Source organism: Armigeres subalbatus, chromosome 1, assembly GCF_024139115.2.
Source record: "Armigeres subalbatus isolate Guangzhou_Male chromosome 1, GZ_Asu_2, whole genome shotgun sequence".
Lineage (NCBI taxonomy): Eukaryota > Metazoa > Arthropoda > Insecta > Diptera > Culicidae > Armigeres > Armigeres subalbatus.
The window spans coordinates 291388847-291410136 of record NC_085139.1 but is presented as its reverse complement, the minus strand read 5'-3'; the positions used below and the strand labels follow the sequence as shown (position 1 = coordinate 291410136).

Sequence of the window (21290 nt, the reverse complement as noted above, 5' to 3'; positions counted from 1 at the left end):
TAAATAAGAACTGAAATTAATAAGAAGCAGAAGTAAACGGTCGCTTATGCTCCTGGGATTTGCTGACGACATCGACCTCATTGGAAACGATCGCAGAGCACTATTGTAGGCTTTTGTGCCACTGAAAACCCAGGAAATCGAGAATGTTTCCCATCCGAAAACATCCTAGACCGGATTGAGAATCGAACTCGCCATCTCCGGATTGGCAATCCTACGCCTTTGCTCGCAAGGCTACTGGAGACCCATCACTGAGTCGTGCGCTGCCTTTATTATTATTATTATTATTATTATTATTATTATTATAGAGTTTCGGCACTTCCTCAGCAAGCGTGCTGGGAATTTTCACCTACCCCGGGCAATCTGAATGCCAAAGGGGATTAGGCTCTGTGGATCTCATTATTAGTTATGGTGGTTCAGGAATCTTCTTACGATGCTGCAAGTTCCAAGAACCACTGTCTTTTGGATGCTATGGAGGTTATGAGATAGTTCCAGCTCTCCTAAGGATTTCAGAAGAGATTTCGGGACGATTCCGGTTGCTGAGATAACAACCTGCTGCTCGTTCTAACGCCTCCAAGTCAGTCTTGGTCCACTTCACCACTCCGAAACTGTATGTCAACAATGGCACAGCAAACGTGTTTATCGCCTTCACCTTGTTGCCGGCCGACAAGAGGCTCTTCAAAATACCGTTGACACGATGCAAGAACTTTTCCTGCAGCTCTTTCTTGATTGTCGTATGGCGAATTCCTTTCAGTTGCAGGAAACCTAGGAACTTGTACGTTTCGCCTTCAACCATGTTTCGAATCTCCTCCTGTTCGTTGACGCGGAAACTGTCGGCATCCACCAGGTGACCCCGGTGTAGATGTATGGATCGACATTTATCGATACCAAACTCCATCCGGATGTCGTTGCTGAATACCGTTACAAGTCGCAGAAATTGGTGCAGCTTCTCCACAGATTCCGCAAACAGCTTCAAGTCGTCCATAAAGAAGGTGTGGGTAATGTTTGTACTCCTTTCCCCACTCTTCAAATGATATCCATAGTTGTGTTGGTTGAGTGCTCTGCTAAGAGGGTTCATGGCAAGGCAAAACCATAGAGGACTAAAGGTATCGCCTTGGAATATGCCCCTCCTGATGCTGAGAGTCCTGGACCGTAACACCTTTTCTCCATCGGTAATGTGTAGGGATGTGCTGCACATCCCCATAGCGTGCTGCATTAGTCTGATGACGTTACCGTCTATCTTATACAACTGCAGTACCTTAAGAAGTTACGAGTGAGGTACTGAGTCGTATGCCTTTTTATAGTCGATATACGACACGCTCAGGTTTCTTTGCTTGTGGGTAGCCTGCTCAACAACGACTGCACCAATGATGACCTGATCCTTGCATCATCGTGTGTTGCTTCGACAACCTTACTAATCCTCGGTCATCAGGTTGTTGACGTCGCAATGGTTCTGCACCCTTCTCGCTATTACCGATGACAGCACTTTGTAGACTCGAAAGGCACGTCATTGGTCTGTACTTGGCTGGGTTCAAAGTGTTCCAGTCCTTCGGCAGAAGATAAGTGACACCCCTAGTGATGAATTCCGGTAGTTGCCCGGGGTTATCTAGTACCGTGTTGAAGCATTCCGCCATCCGCCCGTGGACCGTTGTGAGTTTTTTATACCAGAAATTATGCACAAAATCGGGTCCTGGTGCAGCCCAATTCCTGGTATACCGAGTAGCCTCACGTATGTCTTGGGCGGTCACGTTGATAGCGGTCATGTCTCCAATTCCACCACAATATTGCTCTTCTTCTGCCATCCACACCCCATCGCCGTTGTGTATGACGGGGTTCTCCCATAGATTGGACCAAAACTGCGTGACTTCTCCAATCTCCGGAAGGCCCTCGCCAAAGTCGGCTTTGTCGTTTCGGATGTGGTTGTAGAACTCCCTTTCGTTGATGTTGAACATTCGATTTTGCTCCTTCCTCTTCGAACATTCTCCAAAACGTCGCAGTCGTTTGGCAAGAGCACTCAACCGCTGTACATGGGTTTCGAGGATCTCAGTTATGTTCGCCTCGGTGAGATCATGGAGTTCTGTGGGTTTCACAATTTCAGCAACATTCCGAACTAGCCTGGTTGATCGATTCCCCTGCTTGTACTGTGTTAATCGACCAACCTTTGACCGCAGTGTGGCGATGCGGGTCTCCAGACGTCGCATCCACGCGGGTTTTCGTGCTTTGGGGCGTGCGCGTCCATCACTCTCACCTTGTGGGCGCGTTCGCAATCCCAACGTTCTTACAACAGCCACTGCAGCCGAATACACGATAAATTGCAGCTCCTCAAGGTTCTCCACGGTTTCCAAGTACTGTGGCAAAATATCCTGGTTAAGGATGCTTACTGTACTCGTCAACCGATAGGAGTACTGCAACTTGGGTATCCGGTGTCGGGACATGGGGTCTGTCCCACGGAACTGTGTAACTGCTGTGCCCATATGATTAGCTAGTTCGTCCTTCAATTGCTGTCGTTGCAATTCCACTGTTGGTCCTGGAGCGGCGGGTGCAATCGAATCGCGACGGTTACTTGCGATTGATGCATCCAACCCAACAGAACTCCTTCTCGACGTATCGCTCGATCTTGCCTCCTCCTCCTCTCCTAATTCCCTCTGCACTTCCCGCTTGATGTACTCTACGTCTTCTGGAGTCAGCATATTATGTGACATAATAGCTCTCTGGCGTGTGTACAACTTGTTCTTCAAGCTGGGGTGCAAACCGAGGGAACCTCTCATTGAACATCTCCAGCATCGCCGGTCTGCCGGACATATCCGTCTCCATCCTGGTGCAAACGTAGTAGCAACGGATCACGTATTGATTCATCTCCCTTGTCCACATGATCCGTTGCCGTCGGCGGCCCGCTAACGTGAGTGATTGACGTCGATCAACCACAGCAACATCAGCAGGTGCAGCATTGCCTTGGTGATTTCTTCTGCTGCCGTTTCTGTTTTGCCTTGTCGGCACGGGCTGAGCCCGATGACTAGAGGGTCGTTGTTGCACCTCTTCTTTCTCTAGCCGCTGGCCGCTCGCTCTGTCCCCCGCCCAAGGACCAGCTCCAGCTCCCTTCTCGGGCAATCACATGGGTTGTATTCTTCTTGAACGTAACTCCATACCTGGGTATGCTTCCATTCCCGGAAGCTACGGGTTCAGTAAAGTCATTTAGTTCTTTACAGTGCTAAATAGCTAGGTTCAAGCGCCAGTGCTCGCCCGAGGGTGGTTTTTCATTGGTGCTTAGGAATTGGGCCTTCAGCTCCCACCTACTCGAAATGGTGGTTTTTCATGGACGCCCAGGGTATTTCACCTGAGCTCCCACCTATTTATTATTATTATTATTATTATTCAGACTAAGGCGTCCATGTCTGCACGTCGCCAGCCACTCAGTCTGCGGAGGGTCCGCAAATCGTTTTCCACCTGATCGATCCAATGTGCTAATTGCCCACTTTTCCGAATTTCGCGATATGATCGATGGATGGCTCTCCTAACAGCTGTTGCAACCCATGCACAATGGTCCCAGAGTCGAATCTAGCGAGACAAAAATGTTTGCGCCAAAACTATTAGTTAGAACGATGGATGGTTCTCCCAACAGCTGATGCAACTCGTGGTTCATTCGCCTCCTCCACGTACCGTCCGCCATCTGCAACCCACCATACATGGTACGCAACACTTTCCTTTCGAAAACTCCCAGTGCGCGTTGGTCCTCCACGAGCATCGTCCAGGTCTCGTGTCCGTAGAGAACTACCGGTCTTATAAGCGTTTTGTAGATAGTCAGTTTGGTACGGCGGCGAACTCTATTCGATCGGAGCGTCTTGCGGAGTCCAAAGTACGTACGATTTCCAGCCACTATGCGTCTCCGAATTTCTCTGCTGGTATCGTTATCGGCGGTCACCAGTGAGCCCAAGTACACGAATTCTTCAACCACCTCGATTTCGTCACCACCGATAGAAACTCGTGGCGGGTGGCTCACATTGACCTCTCTTGAGCCTCTTCCTATCATGTACTTCGTCTTCGACGTGTTGATGACTAGTCCAATCCGTTTAGCTTCGCTTTTCAGTCTGATGTTGGCTTCCTCCATCCTCTCAAAGTTACGTGCCATGATATCAATGTCGTTGGCGAAACCAAATAACTGGACGGACTTCGTGAAAATCGTACCACTCGTGTCAATCCCTGCCCTTCGTATTACTCCCTCCAAAGCGATGTTGAATAGCAGACACGAAAGACCATCACCTTGCCGTAACCCTCTACGGGTTTCGAAGGGACTCGAGAATGCCCTTGAAACTCGAACTACGCACATCACCCGATCCATCGTCGCCTTGATCAACCGTATCAGTTTATCCAGAAATCCGTTTTCGTGCATTAGCTGCCATAGCTGGTCCCGATCGATTGTATCATATGCGGCTTTGAAGTCGATAAATAGATGATGTGTGGGCACGTTGTATTCGCGGCATTTCTGCAATACCTGACGTATTTTTTTTTTTTTACAAGGGAGAATGCATTTACACACTAACCCAGTACACGTGCATTGTAGTTGCCAAACTACCACACGGAAGTGTACTGGAGTGTCGGACTCGACCATACCGGTAATACCGACTAAACTCCCTTGGGCTCCACCATCGTTTCCCCCAGGAACTACCTCGCAGTACTACTTGTGGGGGGACGGCAGTACTAAGCGTACTCGCTCATTATCGCTCACACAGGCACTCGTCCCACGCGAGACTGACTTGGGTGCTCGCTCTATCGCACCCTCAAACACACCCTACATACTCTGTTGCACCTCTGTCATGCCGTGCGGGTCTAACTTGTGTGCCCACCCTTCTCATGCCATGTGGGTCTAACTTGTATGCCCACCCAAACCCTTGATTCATGCTCATACGCTCCATGCTTGCACACACATTAACGCTCCTATTGGTCTGACTTGTGTGCCCACCCTTCTCATGCCGTGCGGGACTAACTTTTGTGCCCACCCTTCTCATGCCATGCGGGACTAATTCTATGCCCACCTTTATCGTACCATGTGAGACTGCTCACCTCTTTCATTCAGTTCGCGCTGACACATACTACTCGAGTCATTCGACCTAACACTCCCTCTGGCATCCCTTGTGGGACTCTTCGCTTAGGTTCCCACTTCTGACATACCATGTGAGTCTGACTCACCTCATTCATGCCATATGAGACTAGCTCAACACGACTCAACTCATTCCTTTCGTACCATGTGAGACTGACTTGGATGCTCCCCACACTCCTCTGCCACGCCACGGGGTATCAGTAGTCGTAGGAACCAACATTCCTGCGCTACTCCCAGCGCGGCGTGTGCAGTCCATACATACACCTATTCATTCACCCTTCTGCCATGCTTCGAGGTGACGATCTCGGTTGCCACCCGCTGCGCCATTACCTCTGCATGGGCAGACCATTCACACACTTCTTCGCGTTCGGCACTTTCGCTCTAACTTACCAATCATAAGTTAGTCATGCTTGTCGATTGTTGCTCGGCGCGCCAGATTCTCTGCAAGCTGCAGGCAATCTGAGTGGTTGCAGTCGAGACTGCGTTCCACTTCTCCACCGCTTGACACATCCTTTGGATAAGATTATCCGGAGTTGTGTCCCGGCCGCAAACGTCTAGCATTGCTCTTCTTTCGACGTCGAAACGAGGACATACAAACAGTATGTGCTCTGCAGTTTCGTCAACACCTGGGCAGTCAGGGCACACGGGGACCTCCGCGTGTCCAAACCTGTGGTGGTACTGTCGGAAACAGCCATGGCCTGACAGGAATTGTGTCAGATGGAAGTGAACCTCCCCATGGGGTCTCCCCACCCAGCTTGATATGTTAGGAATCAGCCGGTGGGTCCACCTACCTTTCGAGGAGTTATCCCACTCGCGCTGCCATCTGGCAACCGAAGTCACCCTGGTACGCTCGCGGGCTCCTCTGGTGCCACGTAGGTCAAAACACTCCTCGTCCTCCCGGATGACCAGCCCGACTGGCATCATACTCGCTATCACGCAGGATGCGTCGCGCGATACCGTGCGGTAGGCCGATATCACCCTGAGACACATCAAGCGGTAGGTGCTCTCCAGTTTCTGCAGGTAACTGGTTACCCCCAGTGCTTTTGCCCAGGACGGGCCGCCGTACCTAAGAATAGATGCGGCAACGCCTGCCAGTAGCCTACGTCTACTGGCGCACACCTTGGAGCTGTTGGACATCATCCTCGATAATGCCGCCACAGCAGTCGAAGCCTTCTTGCACGCATATTCGACATGGCTACCGAAGGTAAGCTTGTCGTCTATGATGACCCCAAGAATCTTCAGACTCCGCTTTGAAGTGATCGCGACGTCTCCCACGTGTACAACTGCATGTTGTGCCGACTTACGGTTGCTGACGATAACCACCTCCGTCTTATGTTGAGCGAGCTCAAGGCCTCTCGCACTCATCCAGTCCGCCACAGTGCTGATCGCGTGTTCTGCGGTTAGCTCTACTTCGGGGATTGACTCCCGTAGACCTCTAGGGTTACATCGTCAGCAAAGCCGACGATCTTCACACCAGGAGGAACTTTAGCTTCAGAACCCCGTCATACATCAGGTTCCATAGTACCGGACCCAGGATTGACCCTTGCGGGACTCCTGCGGTAATAGGAACACTTTTCTGACCGGCATCGGTCTCGTATAGCAGCACACGGTTCTGGAAGTAGCATTCCAAGATCCGGTACAGTCCCACCGGCAGGCTAAGCCGGTGTAACGAGAGCGCGATGGCATCCCAGCTTGCGCTGTTGAATGCGTTCTTCACGTCCAGTGTCACCAACGCACAGTATCGAATTCCTCGCCTTTTCCGTTGGATCGCTACCTCTGCAGTCTTGAGGACTGAATTGATAGCGTCCACCGTGGACTTACCCTTCCGAAAACCAAACTGGTTACTCGACAGGCCATCCGTACCCTCTGCATACGGGGTGAGCCTGTTGAGGATGATCCTCTCGAGCAGTTTACCCGTCGTGTCGATCAGGCAAATTGGTCTGTACGCCGATGGGTCACCCGGAGGCTTCCCGGCCTTCGGCAGCAGTACCAACTTCTGCCTTTTCCATCTCTCAGGGAAACAACACTCATCCAGGCATCTCTGCATAGCTAGCCTGAACATGTTCGGGTTCGCTATGATCGCTGCCTTATAAGTGCACTGTTTGGAACTCCATCGGGGCCTGGAGCTTTGTTCATCGCAAGGGTGTTAGCCACTGCGAGTAACTCTTCGTTCGTCACCGGAGCCACCATTTCGGCCACACTCCCAGCGCCTTGCAGCGCAGGAGGAGGCCAGGGACTTGTGGCTCGGGACGGAAGAGTACTTCGATAATCCTCGCCAACCGGTCCGGTGACCGTTCGGGGGTGAAGAGCCCCTTTGGTCTTGGCCATCACGATCCTATAGGCGTCACCCCACGGATTCGCATTGGCACCCTCGCACAGGTTGTCGAAGCACGCTCTCTTGCTGCTCTTGATGGCCTTGTTAAGGGCCAGTCTCGCAGCTTGAAACACTTCCCGGCGGACCGCTCTTACCTCCTCGGTGCGGGCTCGTTGCGTCCTACGTCTAGCCTTGAGGCAGGCTGATCGTAGGGCTGCAATTTCGGCACTCCACCAGTATACCGGGCGTCTGCCATTTCTTGGCAGGGCTTTCCTCGGCATAGTAGCGTCGCACGCGCGTGATAAGACAGCTATCAGCGCATCCCCGCTTAGACTGTCGGTGTTGGCCTCCAGTCCCAGGGCCGCGGTGAAAACTTCGCTGTCGAAGTGAGTGGTCTTCCACCCACGGACCTGACAGGGATCACCCGCCCTCGGACGCTGCACACCATAATTGATCTTGAAGCGAATTGCTAGGTGATCACTATGGGTGTAGCCCTCGTCTACCCTCCAGTCCAGGTCCGAGACCAGACTAGGGCTGACAAACGTTACATCTATCCATGACTCGACCCCATTCCTACGGAATGTGCTACTGGCTCCGTCATTGACAAGCACTGCGTCGAGTTTTGCAAGTGCCTCGAGTAACGCTTGTCCCCTCTGATTGGTGCAGCGGCTGCCCCATTCCACTGCCCAAGCATTAAAGTCTCCCGCTATAACGAACGGGCTCCGACCTACTAGGTCGGCCGATAGCCTGTCGATCATCTGGTTGAACTGTTCCATTGGCCACCTTGGTGGGGCGTAGCAGCTACAATAGAACACCCTGTTGATCTTGGCTATCGCGACACCCTCCGCGGAGGAGTGTACAACCTCTTGAACGGGGTACCTGCCCGTTGTGCAAATTGCCGCCGACCTAGACCCGTCCGCCACCCAGTTGCCGTTGCCGGCAGGGACGTTGTACGGGTCGGACAGGAGGGCGACATCGATCCTCGACTCCGAGACCGCCTGCCACAGCAGCTGCTGGGCAGGTGCACAGTGATTCAGATTCAGCTGTGTTACTTGCACGGCTTTTTCCGATTGGCTTCTCCGAAGGACACGCAGGCCCGCCCATAGCATGGTTCCGGGCCTGCTTCTTACTGGCGCAGATAAGGCACCTAGGTGCCTTGTCGCATTCCTGTGCTTTGTGTCCCTCCTCGCCGCAGCGACGACACATCTTGCTTCGGTCTGGGCCCTTGCAGTCATAAGACTTGTACCCGGACTCAAGGCACCGGTAGCACCTGTCCACTGAAGGTGGCTGGAGCACGCTTACTGGGCATACTGACCAGCCGATCTTCAGCTTCTTTTTCTCGATGACCTTTTTGGCGTCAGCCACCGGTAGTCTGAGATAGGCTACCTGCGTACCAAAGAATCCCCCTCTTAGACGTACAGAGGACCGCTCAACCTCTGTGCCGCACTGCTCTTTGACGGCAGAGACGACGTCTTCCGCGGTCGTGACCTCATCCAGCTGCTTACACTGGAGGGTCACTTCCGCACCCAACGACCTAACCTGAGCGCCGTCACCCAAGACCTCCTGGGCAAGCTTTTTGTAAGCCGCCCCGCTGGATTGCGCGCCACGCTTCAGTACCAAGATCATTTCACCGTTCTTGGTACGTCTAACGCTGCGCACGTCCTGGCCCAGGGCCGATAGGCTATCGGCCGCTCGCATCGATTTAAGGACATCGGCGTATTTGTCCTTGTCGGTTTTCACCAACAAGGCCTCGCCTCTGTCTCTCACTTTCTTCATTGGTGGCGGGGTGTTCGACTTCCGCCCCCTACTGACCAGTTGCCAAGGATTCGCATCCCCTTCGGCGGGTACCGATGGCTGGCTGGGGCCAGCTTGTGGCTCAGCAACTTGTGCCTGTCTAGTGCCTTTCGCCTTCTTGGGCATACGCCCTTCAGGCTCCGGTGCACCATCCAGGCGACGCTTCGCCTTAATGGTAGCGCGTTTGGGTCGCTTCTTGCTTGGCGTTTTCTTGCCCTCACTGGCCGTAAGGGCGGTCGCCTCTTTCGCCGCAGTAACACCGCTAGGGCAGGAGAGGGCCTTGGTCTGCGTACCTTTGGCTATCCTCTCTGCTTCCGCTACACGCCTGATGTAAGCGACCTGTTCTTGTCTTGCGACACGAACAGCTCGCCGGAGCACCAACAGGCTCTGCTTGAGCTCCTTGTTGGTGTTCTGCCTGCCGCTTACGAACTCGATGATCTCATCGAGTTGCTCGGCCACCACCCGTATCCCGGGTAGTGGCTCGTCAGGCGTGCAGGCAGGGCTACTCCCCACCACCGCTGGAGACTCTTCGGTGCTGCCAATAGCAGCAGCCGTCACTCCACTTGCCCCCTCTTTAATAGGGGACCTCGCTAGGCCCCTTTTGGCAAAGTCCGTCACCTCCAACTCCAAAGATAGGTTTCGTTCAGTACTCATTTCTTATGGGTCCCCCTTGCGGCTGCCGCCGAATCCTACTGGAGTAGTCGCCTTTAGTGATCCCATGGTTATCTATGCCTGCCTTGCGGCAAGCAGGGAGGCCATGCAAGGGTTGACACTTGCGTGTTCAGAGCCAGATCAGCGCAAGTCAGGAAAGGGCATCTGAGCCTACTCCCACCCAGTAGGCAAAACTGGATGGCAGGATTGGGCAGCGTGCTACAAGGCCCGCCACGGTTTTATGGGACGGAAGACAGCCTAGCCATTAGCCCACTCGCCGTTTCGAGTCAGTGTCACCCGACCCTACTAAGAGAGTAGAATGTCAGACTGCCAGCCCTCACTTCACAATATAACAATATCCAAATACGAAACCAGTACACGCAACCAGTATGCCATAATCAGGGTCTTACTGATATCAACCCTGATGTGCCAGTGGCACTCTCTGGGCTTGTGCTTTTGAAGCGGCACACAGTCGCTTTGATAGAGTCTGCTTACGGGCACTTGTGGTTTTTTGGGAGGGATTTTAGCAGAGCCCACTGCTAAATCCCACCACGCCCTAGGCAGTTCTCCCTGACTCACAGACAGCTGGGGAGGGGTCGTCAAGCCCTTGGACATGGTCCCTGCTGCCCCCATACCTGACGTATGGCGAACACCTGGTCTGTGGTAGAGCGTTCACCCATAAAACCCGCCTGGTACTGCCCCACGAACTCTCTTGCAATTGGTGTTAGTCGACGCTCTCTCAGTGTTCTCACCATAAACGCAGAAAAGTGTGAGCTTTCGAATAGAACCAATAGATTGGAAATCGGTTTGCTCCATTTTGAAATATACGCATATGAAAAAAACATGTTTTTCATACAAAAACTCGAATAACTTTTTTGTATAGGTACCACCCTAATTTCACTACATGGAAAAAACCCAGATTAATCCACCTAGCAGTGATTGTGCCTTTCTCGTACATAATTAATCAATCCAACCCGGAATATTAGTTAAAATGCTGAGTTATTTGTAAGTTTATTTTCAAAATTCTAAGTAAGGTATTATTAGCGTGTGCGTTCTATTCGATCTTTTTATTATGCTTTAAAGCTGCAGAGGCGTTATGGCGTTATGAACGTAACTTGCATGCTAAAAAAACTTGTGTTGCATTTGTTGTACTAAAGCGTCTTGTACTAAAGCGAGTAGAAGAGCTTGCATGGGTTGATTCTACAAGGCATTTTATAGCATGTTATGACTTTTTCACGAAATATCATCACTATTTTAATATCTAGAATTTTTTGGTATGTGCAATCGTTAAGAAATTCAATAGTGATCTTCTACGCTTTAGGCTCTGTCGAATGCAACTTGTCGCGAGAGAATTGGTTGAAAATTACTATGTGAAAAATTGGCTAATGTTTTTCATGGCAATTGTGCACACACATATTCACACACACAGACAGACAGATATATGCTTAGTTTGTCGAGCTGAGTCGATTGGTATACCACAGTATAGGTATCTGATCCTTCTATAAAAGTTCGTTTTTGGAATGAAATGATAGCCTTTCGGTACAACTTTGTTGTACGAGAAAGGCAAAATCGTGAAAAAATATGAAATTTTATTCCCAAAGACACTATATATCTAAGCCTAATAGTTTTGGCGCAAACATTTTTGTCTTGCTAGATTCGACTCTGGGACCATTGTGCCATGGTTCATTCGCCTCCCTCATGTACCGTCTTCCTTATGCACCCCGTCATAGATAGTACACAATACTTTTCCTCTCAAAAACTCCAAGAGAGCGATAATCCTAAACAAGCATCGTCCAGGTCTCACATGCGTAGAGGGTGATACCGTTTCTGGTACGGCCTCTTGTCCTCGAGAAACTACTAGTCTGAACCCAGGGGCACGTAAGGTCCACCTTATCATCGAGTCCCAGGGTCGATGGAGGTTATGAGGGGAGGTTTCAGGACCTTGCTAGTAACTGGAGATCGCGAGATTAGTTTGCAAATTACTCATGATTTTTTACAGGGCGATGAAACTTTGATGGCCGGTCGGACGCGCGACTGACGGCAAGGTGCAGAAATGCCGTGGTATTGGAAAAGCAGCTGGCGATGGGGCGCCGAAGGGCTGATGAATCGAGCGGGGCGATTAGATGCCGACAAGGCGCGCTACGGGATTGACGGTGGAATGCTGGGCCACTTTGCAGGTTAGCTGTTGGTTTTATTTACCGGGAGACGGCGATCGGAGATTAGACAAGACGCCGACGGGGCGTTTTTACTATTGACGATTGGGTACTCAGCGGTGCTACGTGGAAGGCCGACATTTTGGCTGGCTTCCCAAAACGAGATAGCGGCGACCATTCACCGTTCTAATGAAATTATAACCCACTCGGCAAGGCATCCGTGAATTACCTGCTAGCTTCCGATACCCGAGATGACTGATGAAAGGATTCCTAGATCTGGTCGTCATTGGCGGTTAGTGGTGCAGATCTTTGACAGTGAGCCGTAGTGATGAAAATAACACTGGGCGAGACCGGTGAACTTTTCCGATCCTTGTTGATTAACCACAATTAGTGGTACTGGTGATCGGGGTTCTCCATCTAGTTGGACCGTTCCAGAAGCATGTATTATTTATTCTTCTCCACTTTATTATTATTATTTATTCAGACTAAGGCCGAAGTGGCCTGTGCGGTATATAAGAGTCTTCTCCATTCGGCTCGGTCCATGGCTACACGTCGCCAACCACGCAGTCTACGGAGGGTCCGCAAGTCATCTTCCACCTGATCGATCCACCTTGCCCGCTGCGCACCTCGCCTTCTTGTACCCGTCGGATCGTTGTCGAGAACCATTTTCACCGGGTTATTGTCCGACATTCTGGCTACGTGCCCGGCCCACCGCAGTCGTCCAATTTTCGCGGTGTGAACGATGGATGGTTCTCCCAACAGCTGATGCAACTCGTGGTTCATTCGCCTCCTCCACGTACCGTCCGCCATCTGCACCCCACCATAGATGGTACGCAGCACTTTCCTTTCGAAAACTCCGGGTGCGCGTTGGTCCTCCACGAGCATCGTCCAGGTCTCGTGTCCGTAGAGGACTACCGGTCTAATGAGCGTTTTGTAGATTGTCAGTTTGGTACGGCGGCGAACTCTATTCGATCGGAGCGTCTTGCGGAGTCCAAAGTATGTACAATTTCCAGCCACTATACGTCTCCGAATTTCTCTGCTGGTATCATTTTCGGCAGTCACCAGTGAGCCCAAGTACACAAATTCTTCTACCACCTCGATTTCGTCACCACCGATGCCAACTCGCGGTGGGTGGCTCACATTGTCTTCTCTTGAACCTCTTCCTATCATGTACTTCGTCTTCGACGTATTGATGACTAGTCCGATCCGCTTGGCTTCCCTCTTCAGTCTGATGTAGGCTTCCTCCATCTTCTCAAAGTTACGTGCCATAATATCTATGTCGTCGGCGAAGCCAAATAGCTGAACGGACTTATTGAAAATCGTACCACTTGTGTTAATCCTTGCTCTTCGTATTACCCCTTCCAAAGCGATGTTGAATAGCAGACACGAAAGACCATCACCTTGCCGTAACCCTCTGCGGGTTTCGAAGGGACTCGAGAATGCCCCTGAAACTCGAACTACGCACATCACCCGATCCATCGTCGCTTTGATCAACCGTATCAGTTTATCCGTTTTCGTGCATTAGCTGCCATAGCTGGTCCCGATCGATTGTATCATATGCGGCTTTGAAGTCGATGAATAGATGATGTGTGGGCACGTTGTATTCGCGGCACTTCTGCAGTACTTGGCGAATGGCGAACACCTGGTCCGTGGTGGAGCGTTCGCCCATAAAACCCGCCTGGTACTGCCCCACGAACTCCCTTGCAGTTGGTGCTAGTCGACGGCATAAAATTTGGGAGAGTACCTTGTAGGCGGCGTTCAGCAATGTGATTGCGCGGTAGTTGCTACAATCCAGCTTATCGCCCTTTTGTAGATGGGATACACGACACCTTCCATACACTCCTCCGGCAAAACTTCCTCCTCCCAAATCTTGGTAATGATCCAGTGCAGCGCTCTAGTCAGTGCCTCACCACCGTGTTTAAATAGCTCTCCTGGTAGTTGGTCACCCCCGGGGGCTTTGTTGTTCTTCAGCCGGCCAATCTCCTCCTGGATTTCTTGGAGATCCGGAGCCGGTAGAATTATGTCCTGCGCGGGTTCCCCCAGGTCCATCACCATACCGCCATCTTCGTCTGCCACATCGCCATTCAGGTGCTCTTCGTAGTGCTGCCGCCACCTTTGGATCACCTCACGCTTGTTCGTAAGAAGGTTCCCGTTTATGTCCTTACACATATCAGGCTGTGTCACGTGGCCCTTACGTGAACGGTTCAACTTCTCATAGAACTTTCGTGTGTTATTAGCGCGGTACAGTTGCTCCGTCTCTTCACGGTCTCGATCTTCCTGCTGACGCTTTTTCCTCCGGAAAATCGAGTTTTGTCTGTTCCGCGCCTGTTTATATCGTGCCTCGTTCGCCCTCGTGCGTTGTTGCAGGCGGCAATCTCGCTCATGCTGCATTCTTTTCTTCTACTAACTGCTCACATTCGCCGTCATACCAGTCGTTTCTCTGATCCGGGGGCACCGTGCCAAGTGCAGCGGTTGCGGTGCTACCAATGGCGGATCGAATATCTCTCCAGCCATCTTCAAGAGACGCTGTGCCTAGCTGCTCTTCCGTTGGGAGTGCCACTTCCAGCTGCTGCGCGTATTCTTGGGCTAGTCTACCATCTTGTAGCCGCCCAATATTAAGCCGCGGCGTCCGACTTCGACGCGTGTTGTACACCGTCGAGAGTTTTGAGCGCAGGCATACTGCAACGAGGTAGTGGTCGGATTCAATATTCGTACTGCGGTAAGTGCGGACGTTCGTGATGTCGGAGAAGAATTTACCGTCGATTAGAACGTGGTCGATTTGGTTTTCCGTTTCTTGGTTAGGTGGTCTCCATGTGGCCTTGTGGATATTTTTGCGGGGAAAGAAGGTGCTTCTGACTACCATTCCGCGGGAGGCTGCGAAGTTTATGCACCGTTGGCCGTTGTTATTCGATACGGTGTGCAGACTATCCGGTCCGATTGCCGGTCTATACATTTCCTCCCTTCCTACCTGCGCGTTCATGTCACCGATGACGATTTTGACGTCCCGCAGTGGGCATCCATCCACTTTCTGTCCAGCTGTCCAGCAAATCTCCTGCAGCGCCACGACGTCGAAGTTGCGGGGATGTAATTCATCGTAGATCATCCTGTCGCAACCTGCGAAACCTAGCGACTTGAAATTCCATGTTCTAAGCTTCCAATCGTGATCCTTTTTTCGTCGCCTAGGTCTTTGCCGATTATATCGAGTCGCATTATCTCTTATATTGTTCGTAATGATTGGTTTTCCAGGCAGTTTATTGGGCCTGCGCAAACCTCCTGTCTCGCCGGAGGGCCATCGTGTCAGGGCTGTTTAGCGTCCCACCTAACACCAGGACTTGGGCTTGTGCGCTTTGAGCGGCACACGGTCGCTTTGGCGGAGCCTACTTGCGGATACATGCAGCTTTTTATAGAGGTTTAACAGGGCCCACTGTCAAACCCCACCACATCCTAGGCAGGCGCCACAACTCGCAGATGGCCTGGGGAGGGATCGTCAAGCCCTTGGACATAGTCCCTGCTGCCTTCTCCACTTACACTTCTTAAAAATAAAACTTTTAGTTTTACATGATGTATCTTCGTCCACGAATGCAACTAAAGAGAACGAGCTTGCCTCCAGCAATCTCGCGGGAACCTTTTTTCGTCATGTTCTATCGATTATTTTGGTAGCTATCAGTTAACCGGTTCAAAACAACGGTGAGCGAATGGCACTGCTGCCAATTTGTTCTACGCCCGCCAGAGTAATAGATTTCTGAGCCGCCCAACCTAACTCTGGGGGCCAGCAAAGTGTGAAAGTCACTTTAAATGCAATTCTGTTTTATTTAGATTGATTAATTTGTAACACATGGGCTACCGGTCTAATGAGCGTTTTGTAGATAGATATTATAATTAAAATTATAATCGATAGTTTTCCAATTGAAAAGCTCCCTTTTAGAGAGAAAAAAAGTTGTTCGGGATCCCTCGGTAGTTTTTAGAGATTCCATAATGGATCTGATATCCTGTCGTCTATTCTGTCATCATATGTTATGCTAAATTATATCTGATGATATCTTGTCCCTGAACATATTTCATTCATTATGTCTATCTCTTTTTCAGACAGTCCGGTATCGCCACTCACCTCGCTGATCCCGCTGGTGTTCGTCATCACCGTAACGGCCACCAAGCAAGCCTATGAAACGTACCTGCGCTACCGGGCGGACAACATGGTAAACTACTCGCTGGTAACGGTGATCCGCAACGGCGTTGAAACGGACATCCGCTGCCAGGACATCCGGCAGGGGGACATCGTGCGCACCTCCCGGGACTGCGACATTCCGTGCGATTTGGTTCTGCTGATGTCCTCGGACGAGAACGGGAAGTGTTTCGTCACGACGGCCAACTTGGACGGAGAGACAAACCTGAAGACGATGATGGTGCCCAAGGGACTGCCGGAAGTGGTGGAGGAAAAACTGCACACGTTAGGGCGAATCGAGTGCGAATTTCCGCGAACGGATTTGTACACGTTCAATGGGAGATTGGAGCTTGCGGAGGTGCATCACAGGCACGAGATGACAAGTGTGGATGGGGTCGGGGCGGATAACCACATGTTGCCTTTGATGGCAGAGAACTTACTGCTGAGAGGTTCAAGGGTGAAGAATACGGAGTGGGCGATCGGATGTGCGGTGTACACTGGTCAGAATACAAAGCTGGCACTGAACAGCAAGATGACGAGCAACAAAATGAGTTCCAGCGAAAGCTTCATCAACAAATATCTGGTGTTTTTCTTGGTGCTATTGTTAGCGATCGTAGTCGTTTCGTTCTTTATGAAGCGGTACAACGATCAGTACAACACGGGCCACAACTTCTATCTGGGCGAATATCTGGCGACGTATCGGGTCTCTCAGTTCTTGCAAGACTTCTTCTCGTTTCTAATTCTTTTCAACTATTTGATCCCGATTTCGTTGTACGTGACTATTGAGTTGGCCAAGTTTCTGGGTGGGTTCTACCTGGAGTGGGATCTGGAACTATACGACGATGAAACGGATCAACCATGCATTGTGAACACTTCGGATATCAACGAGGAGTTAGGTCAGGTGTCGATATTGTTTTCCGATAAGACCGGAACGTTGACCAAGAATGTGATGATCTTCCAGAAGTGTTCGATCAATGGTAAAATGTATAACCAAAAGGGACGGCGGCTTCAGGAGATTGGTCGGCGTTATGCGCTGAAGATCAACGAGTGTTCGGTGAGTTGGAAGTTGATACGATCGGATGCTTTATAACTGGGTATTTGCTTACAGCGGCACGTGTACAATTTTTTTGAAGCTTTGGCAGTTTGCCACACCGTTCAAGTTGCAGGCGATTACACAAACGAGGCAGATGATCCCGAACAGGAAGAGGAATCTGAAGAAGAAGAACAATCCGTGGAACCGAATAACAATCGACCCATGCGGAATTTTTCCAACATTTCAGAAGAGATTGAAGCTGTCACGTCTCACATCTCCGTAGTGGATGAGACGGATTTTATTCAACTTAAAGAGCTTCCACCTCGTAGCCGTGCTCCTGTTCTAGATCGTGCGCAGACGGAAAACCGTCATAGTGCACAGCAGCGGTGGTCGGAAGAGCCATCTAGTCAATTCAGGGAACGTAGCGGCAGTGGTAGTTTAAGGCCTTCCAGCGAAACGGTCACTCGGCGATCGGGAAGTATATTCTCGGACAATCGGGTACACCCGGCGAGTCTGCAGATACCGCCCTTCAGGCGAACACCATCGAGTTTATCTAGTCGATCTTCACGACCGCAAAGCTTGATCGAGGATCGACCGACCTCTGAGGACAAGCTGGATCGGTCGGGCGAAGGAATTCTGTTTCAGAACAGCAGCAATGGGCACCTGGATGGTCTGCTTCAGTCGATCGAGCTGAAGAGAGCCATTTCTGCCTACGAAGAGAAACCGGTAACGGAACCGGTGGTGAAGTCCCATCGACGGACCCAGTCACACATTCCTCCGGGAATGGGCAATAAAGCGAACGGGGATGTAGCAGATCGGGGGTCCGTGATGCTGCGGCGAAATCGTAGCTCGATTCGATCTACGGTTAGGGAGTCGTACGCAGCGGAGTTGTTTACAGAAGCGTCGCTTGTTCAGCGACAGGAGTCGGTTATGAAGCATGAGGAGGTGTTGACGTTCATTCGGTAAGTTGGCGGGAAACAGACTTAGATCATGGAGAGTTATCGAGTGAATCAATTACAGGAAGATGGACTATCAGGCGTCTAGTCCGGATGAAAAAGCGTTGGTGGAGGCCTGTGCCAAGATGGGACTCGTGTTTGTGGGAGATGAGGCTGATGTGTTGCACATTAAACTGCGCGAGTCTTGTGTGAAACGGAACGTGAAATCCGTGCATGGGGAGGTTGCACGAGAGGCGGTGGTGAAATACCAAAGATTAGCTGTGTTAGAGTTCACCTCGGATCGCAAGCGAATGAGCGTGATAATTAAGGACGCTCAGGGTCAGATTTGGGTGTATACGAAAGGAGCGGAGAGTCATGTTTTGCCGTTGTGTACGAAAACTGCCTCGGGATTAACGATATCGACGCAACGCCATATCAATGAATTTGCAAAGCAGGGACTGAGAACGCTGGCTGTGGCCAGACGAAGACTGACACAGGTAGAATATTCCAACTTCCGAAACGAGTTGATTCATGCGAACAACTCGTTGACTGACAGGGTTGCCAGGGTGAGAATTCTGCATGATTGTTAATCCAATTCAATGGTATTAATTGTTGAAAATTTCAGGTAGAAGAATGCCAGCGGAAGATTGAAACAGGATTGGAACTGTTGGGGGCAACGGCCGTCGAAGACGCCCTTCAGGACGACGTTCGGGATACTTTGGAGTCGTTGCGAAATGCTGGCATCAAAGTGTGGGTACTCACCGGTGACAAGGTGGAGACGGCCCTAAACATAGCTCTCAGTTGTGGTCACATCCCGGATAATGCCTTCAAGTACTTCGTCACTGAATGTACGACCGTGGATGAGGTGCAGCAACACTTTGACGTTTTCTCGTTCGAGATGTTTCGAGCACCGGACCGGGAGTACGCACTGTTGATCGATGGTGCGAGCTTGGCGATTGCATTGAAGGACCTGCGGGAGGTGTTTCGAGACCTATCGATTAAGTGCCGTGCAGTTCTGTGCTGCAGACTGAGTCCTCTGCAGAAGTGTGAGGTGGTACAGTTGATGAAGACGGTGGAGAGCAACCCGGTGACTGCCGCTATTGGTGATGGAGCGAATGATGTATCTATGATCCAGGAAGCACATGTTGGACTGGGGATCGTGGGGAAGGAAGGACGACAAGCGGCGCGATGTGCAGACTACGCGTTTGCCAAGTTCTGCATGGTTAAGAAGCTACTGTTGGTGCATGGACACTACTTTTCAACGCGGTTGGCGGTACTGGTTCTGTACTTCTTCTACAAGAACCTGATATTCATGGGAATCCAGGTATTTTTTCTATTTTGGCCACCTTAGAACTAATCAGTAATTGGAATCGTTTTTTCAGTTCTACTTTCAGGTCGATAGCATGTTCTCGTCGCAATCTGTTTACGATTCGGTTTTCCTGACGCTTTACAACGTACTCTACACGTCACTTCCTGTATTTGTCCTTTCGTTAACCGAGAAGCCATTCACGGAGGAGACCTTGATGAAGTAAGTGTACGAAAGATTTTGTTGGATATACACTAATGGCTACTCTTTTTAGACAGCCATCTCTCTATCAAAAAGTGGCTGGCAATAAGCAATACGCGTGGAAGTACTTCATAGGCTGGATGATTTTAGCCTTCTACCATTCCCTCGTTATTTACCTCTTCAACTGGGCCGTTTGGGGCAACAACCCGGTTATCTACGCGTGGGACCCACAAAATGTCGGCTTCGCCTGCTTCGGCACCATGGCTATCCACAACGTGGTCGTTGTAGCGAATCTGAAACTCCTCCTGGAAGCAATACACAAGAGTTTCATCTTAATCGCCTCCATTTGGCTGTCGATTTTTGGCTTCATGGGGACGACCTTCATCTACAACCTCTTCAACTTGTAAGTAAAAGCCGTACACGTCCTGTGTTTGTGTCCGTCCATCCTAAGCGTTTGTCCTTGTGCTTGTTCGTGTTTTTTTTGCGGTGTTGCGGTCAATCCTCAGCTTTGGATTCGGTTCCAGCAACTACGACGGAGACATGCTGCAGGTGTACAACAATCTGCTGTCGTCCTTCACATTCTGGGTGATGTGTCTGCTCATTCTGGTGGCTTGCCTCGTTCCGGACTTTACGGTACTTGCCGCCAAAGCAATCAACATCAAGATAGGACATATCTTCCCCGGTGGGGCTAAATTCCGGAATGCGTTCTTCCAGCGGCGGAACCGAGAACCGGAGAGTACGTACTTGTAAAACGCGACTGCAGCTAGTCGTGGGATGATTCCAAAAAATAGCATGACATGCTAACGTGCCAAGTTTTCATAAGACATTACCCCTTTATTTATGGGATAGATTATTGCATTGTTGTTGTTTTACAAGCACCGGACAAGGTGCTTGCGCTATAAATTATTGCCACTAGCTACGTAAGTTCGAATCCGTGATATACGCAGTTCCTTCTCGCGAGCGCGCTAACCATGAAACAGCGAGTTATCAGTATTTTTGAAATACACTTTTGTGGGAACGTTTACATTCCAGAACAAGGCGCGGGCGTTTCACTTGTTGAGGAAAGAAATCCATATACCTACCTATCACGTTGAACTTGGCAATCGAATAAGTTGATGGTCTTTAATCTTCTGGTTTATATCCAAATGACATGCCATTATTGCTGAGAACTCCGGACCAACAGCAACAACTAGCCAATACAAAGCAACGATTATGCGGGTTGCAAGAGTACCAGTAGAATTATGTTTTTTGTCTGCATGCGAGCAACATGTGCTGTGGCCGCTGTGGCGCAATCGATAACAGGAATTGGCGAAAGTTTGAATGGGGAATACAGGTGGTATGGTGAGTGAGAACTCATTCTCTTGACAAGAGAATGAGAGAACCAGTTTTGATAAGGAACATTTGAGTGATGCACAATAATTCTAAATCAAACAGATTAGCATTTCAAACATCTTTCCGGAAAGTATCCCAATGTGTGGCTACAGAGATGGAATAGAATATGACAATAAAATGAAAATTGGTAAACGTATCTATGTCTCCTCAATATGTATGTACTGGTTGACAATAACAAGGTTATGATACGGAGGATAATATCCACGGTAGGTTTATGCGCTAATTCCCATCATATCAAATTCTAAATCACTCAATAC

At 50.3% G+C, this 21290-nt stretch overlaps 1 protein-coding gene across 4 annotated transcripts in view; it reads left to right on the top strand.

Moving 5' to 3' along the window:
- The window catches only part of LOC134207714 (phospholipid-transporting ATPase IF), a 70285-nt gene extending 49605 nt beyond the window's left edge, over positions 1-20680 (top strand). For 3 of the 4 annotated variants that reach the window (XM_062683540.1, XM_062683538.1, XM_062683541.1), the window contains exons 3-9: positions 16091-17220; positions 17275-18161; positions 18220-18700; positions 18760-19458; positions 19517-19662; positions 19715-20044; positions 20148-20680. In XM_062683540.1, coding sequence (XP_062539524.1) covers positions 16091-17220; positions 17275-18161; positions 18220-18700; positions 18760-19458; positions 19517-19662; positions 19715-20044; positions 20148-20391 — 3917 coding nt within the window. In that variant the 3' untranslated portion in view covers positions 20392-20680. The remainder of the gene's footprint in view (positions 1-16090; positions 17221-17274; positions 18162-18219; positions 18701-18759; positions 19459-19516; positions 19663-19714; positions 20045-20147) is intronic. The other variant, XM_062683539.1, reaches the window with a different exon arrangement.
- The last annotated feature ends 610 nt before the right edge of the window (positions 20681-21290 follow it).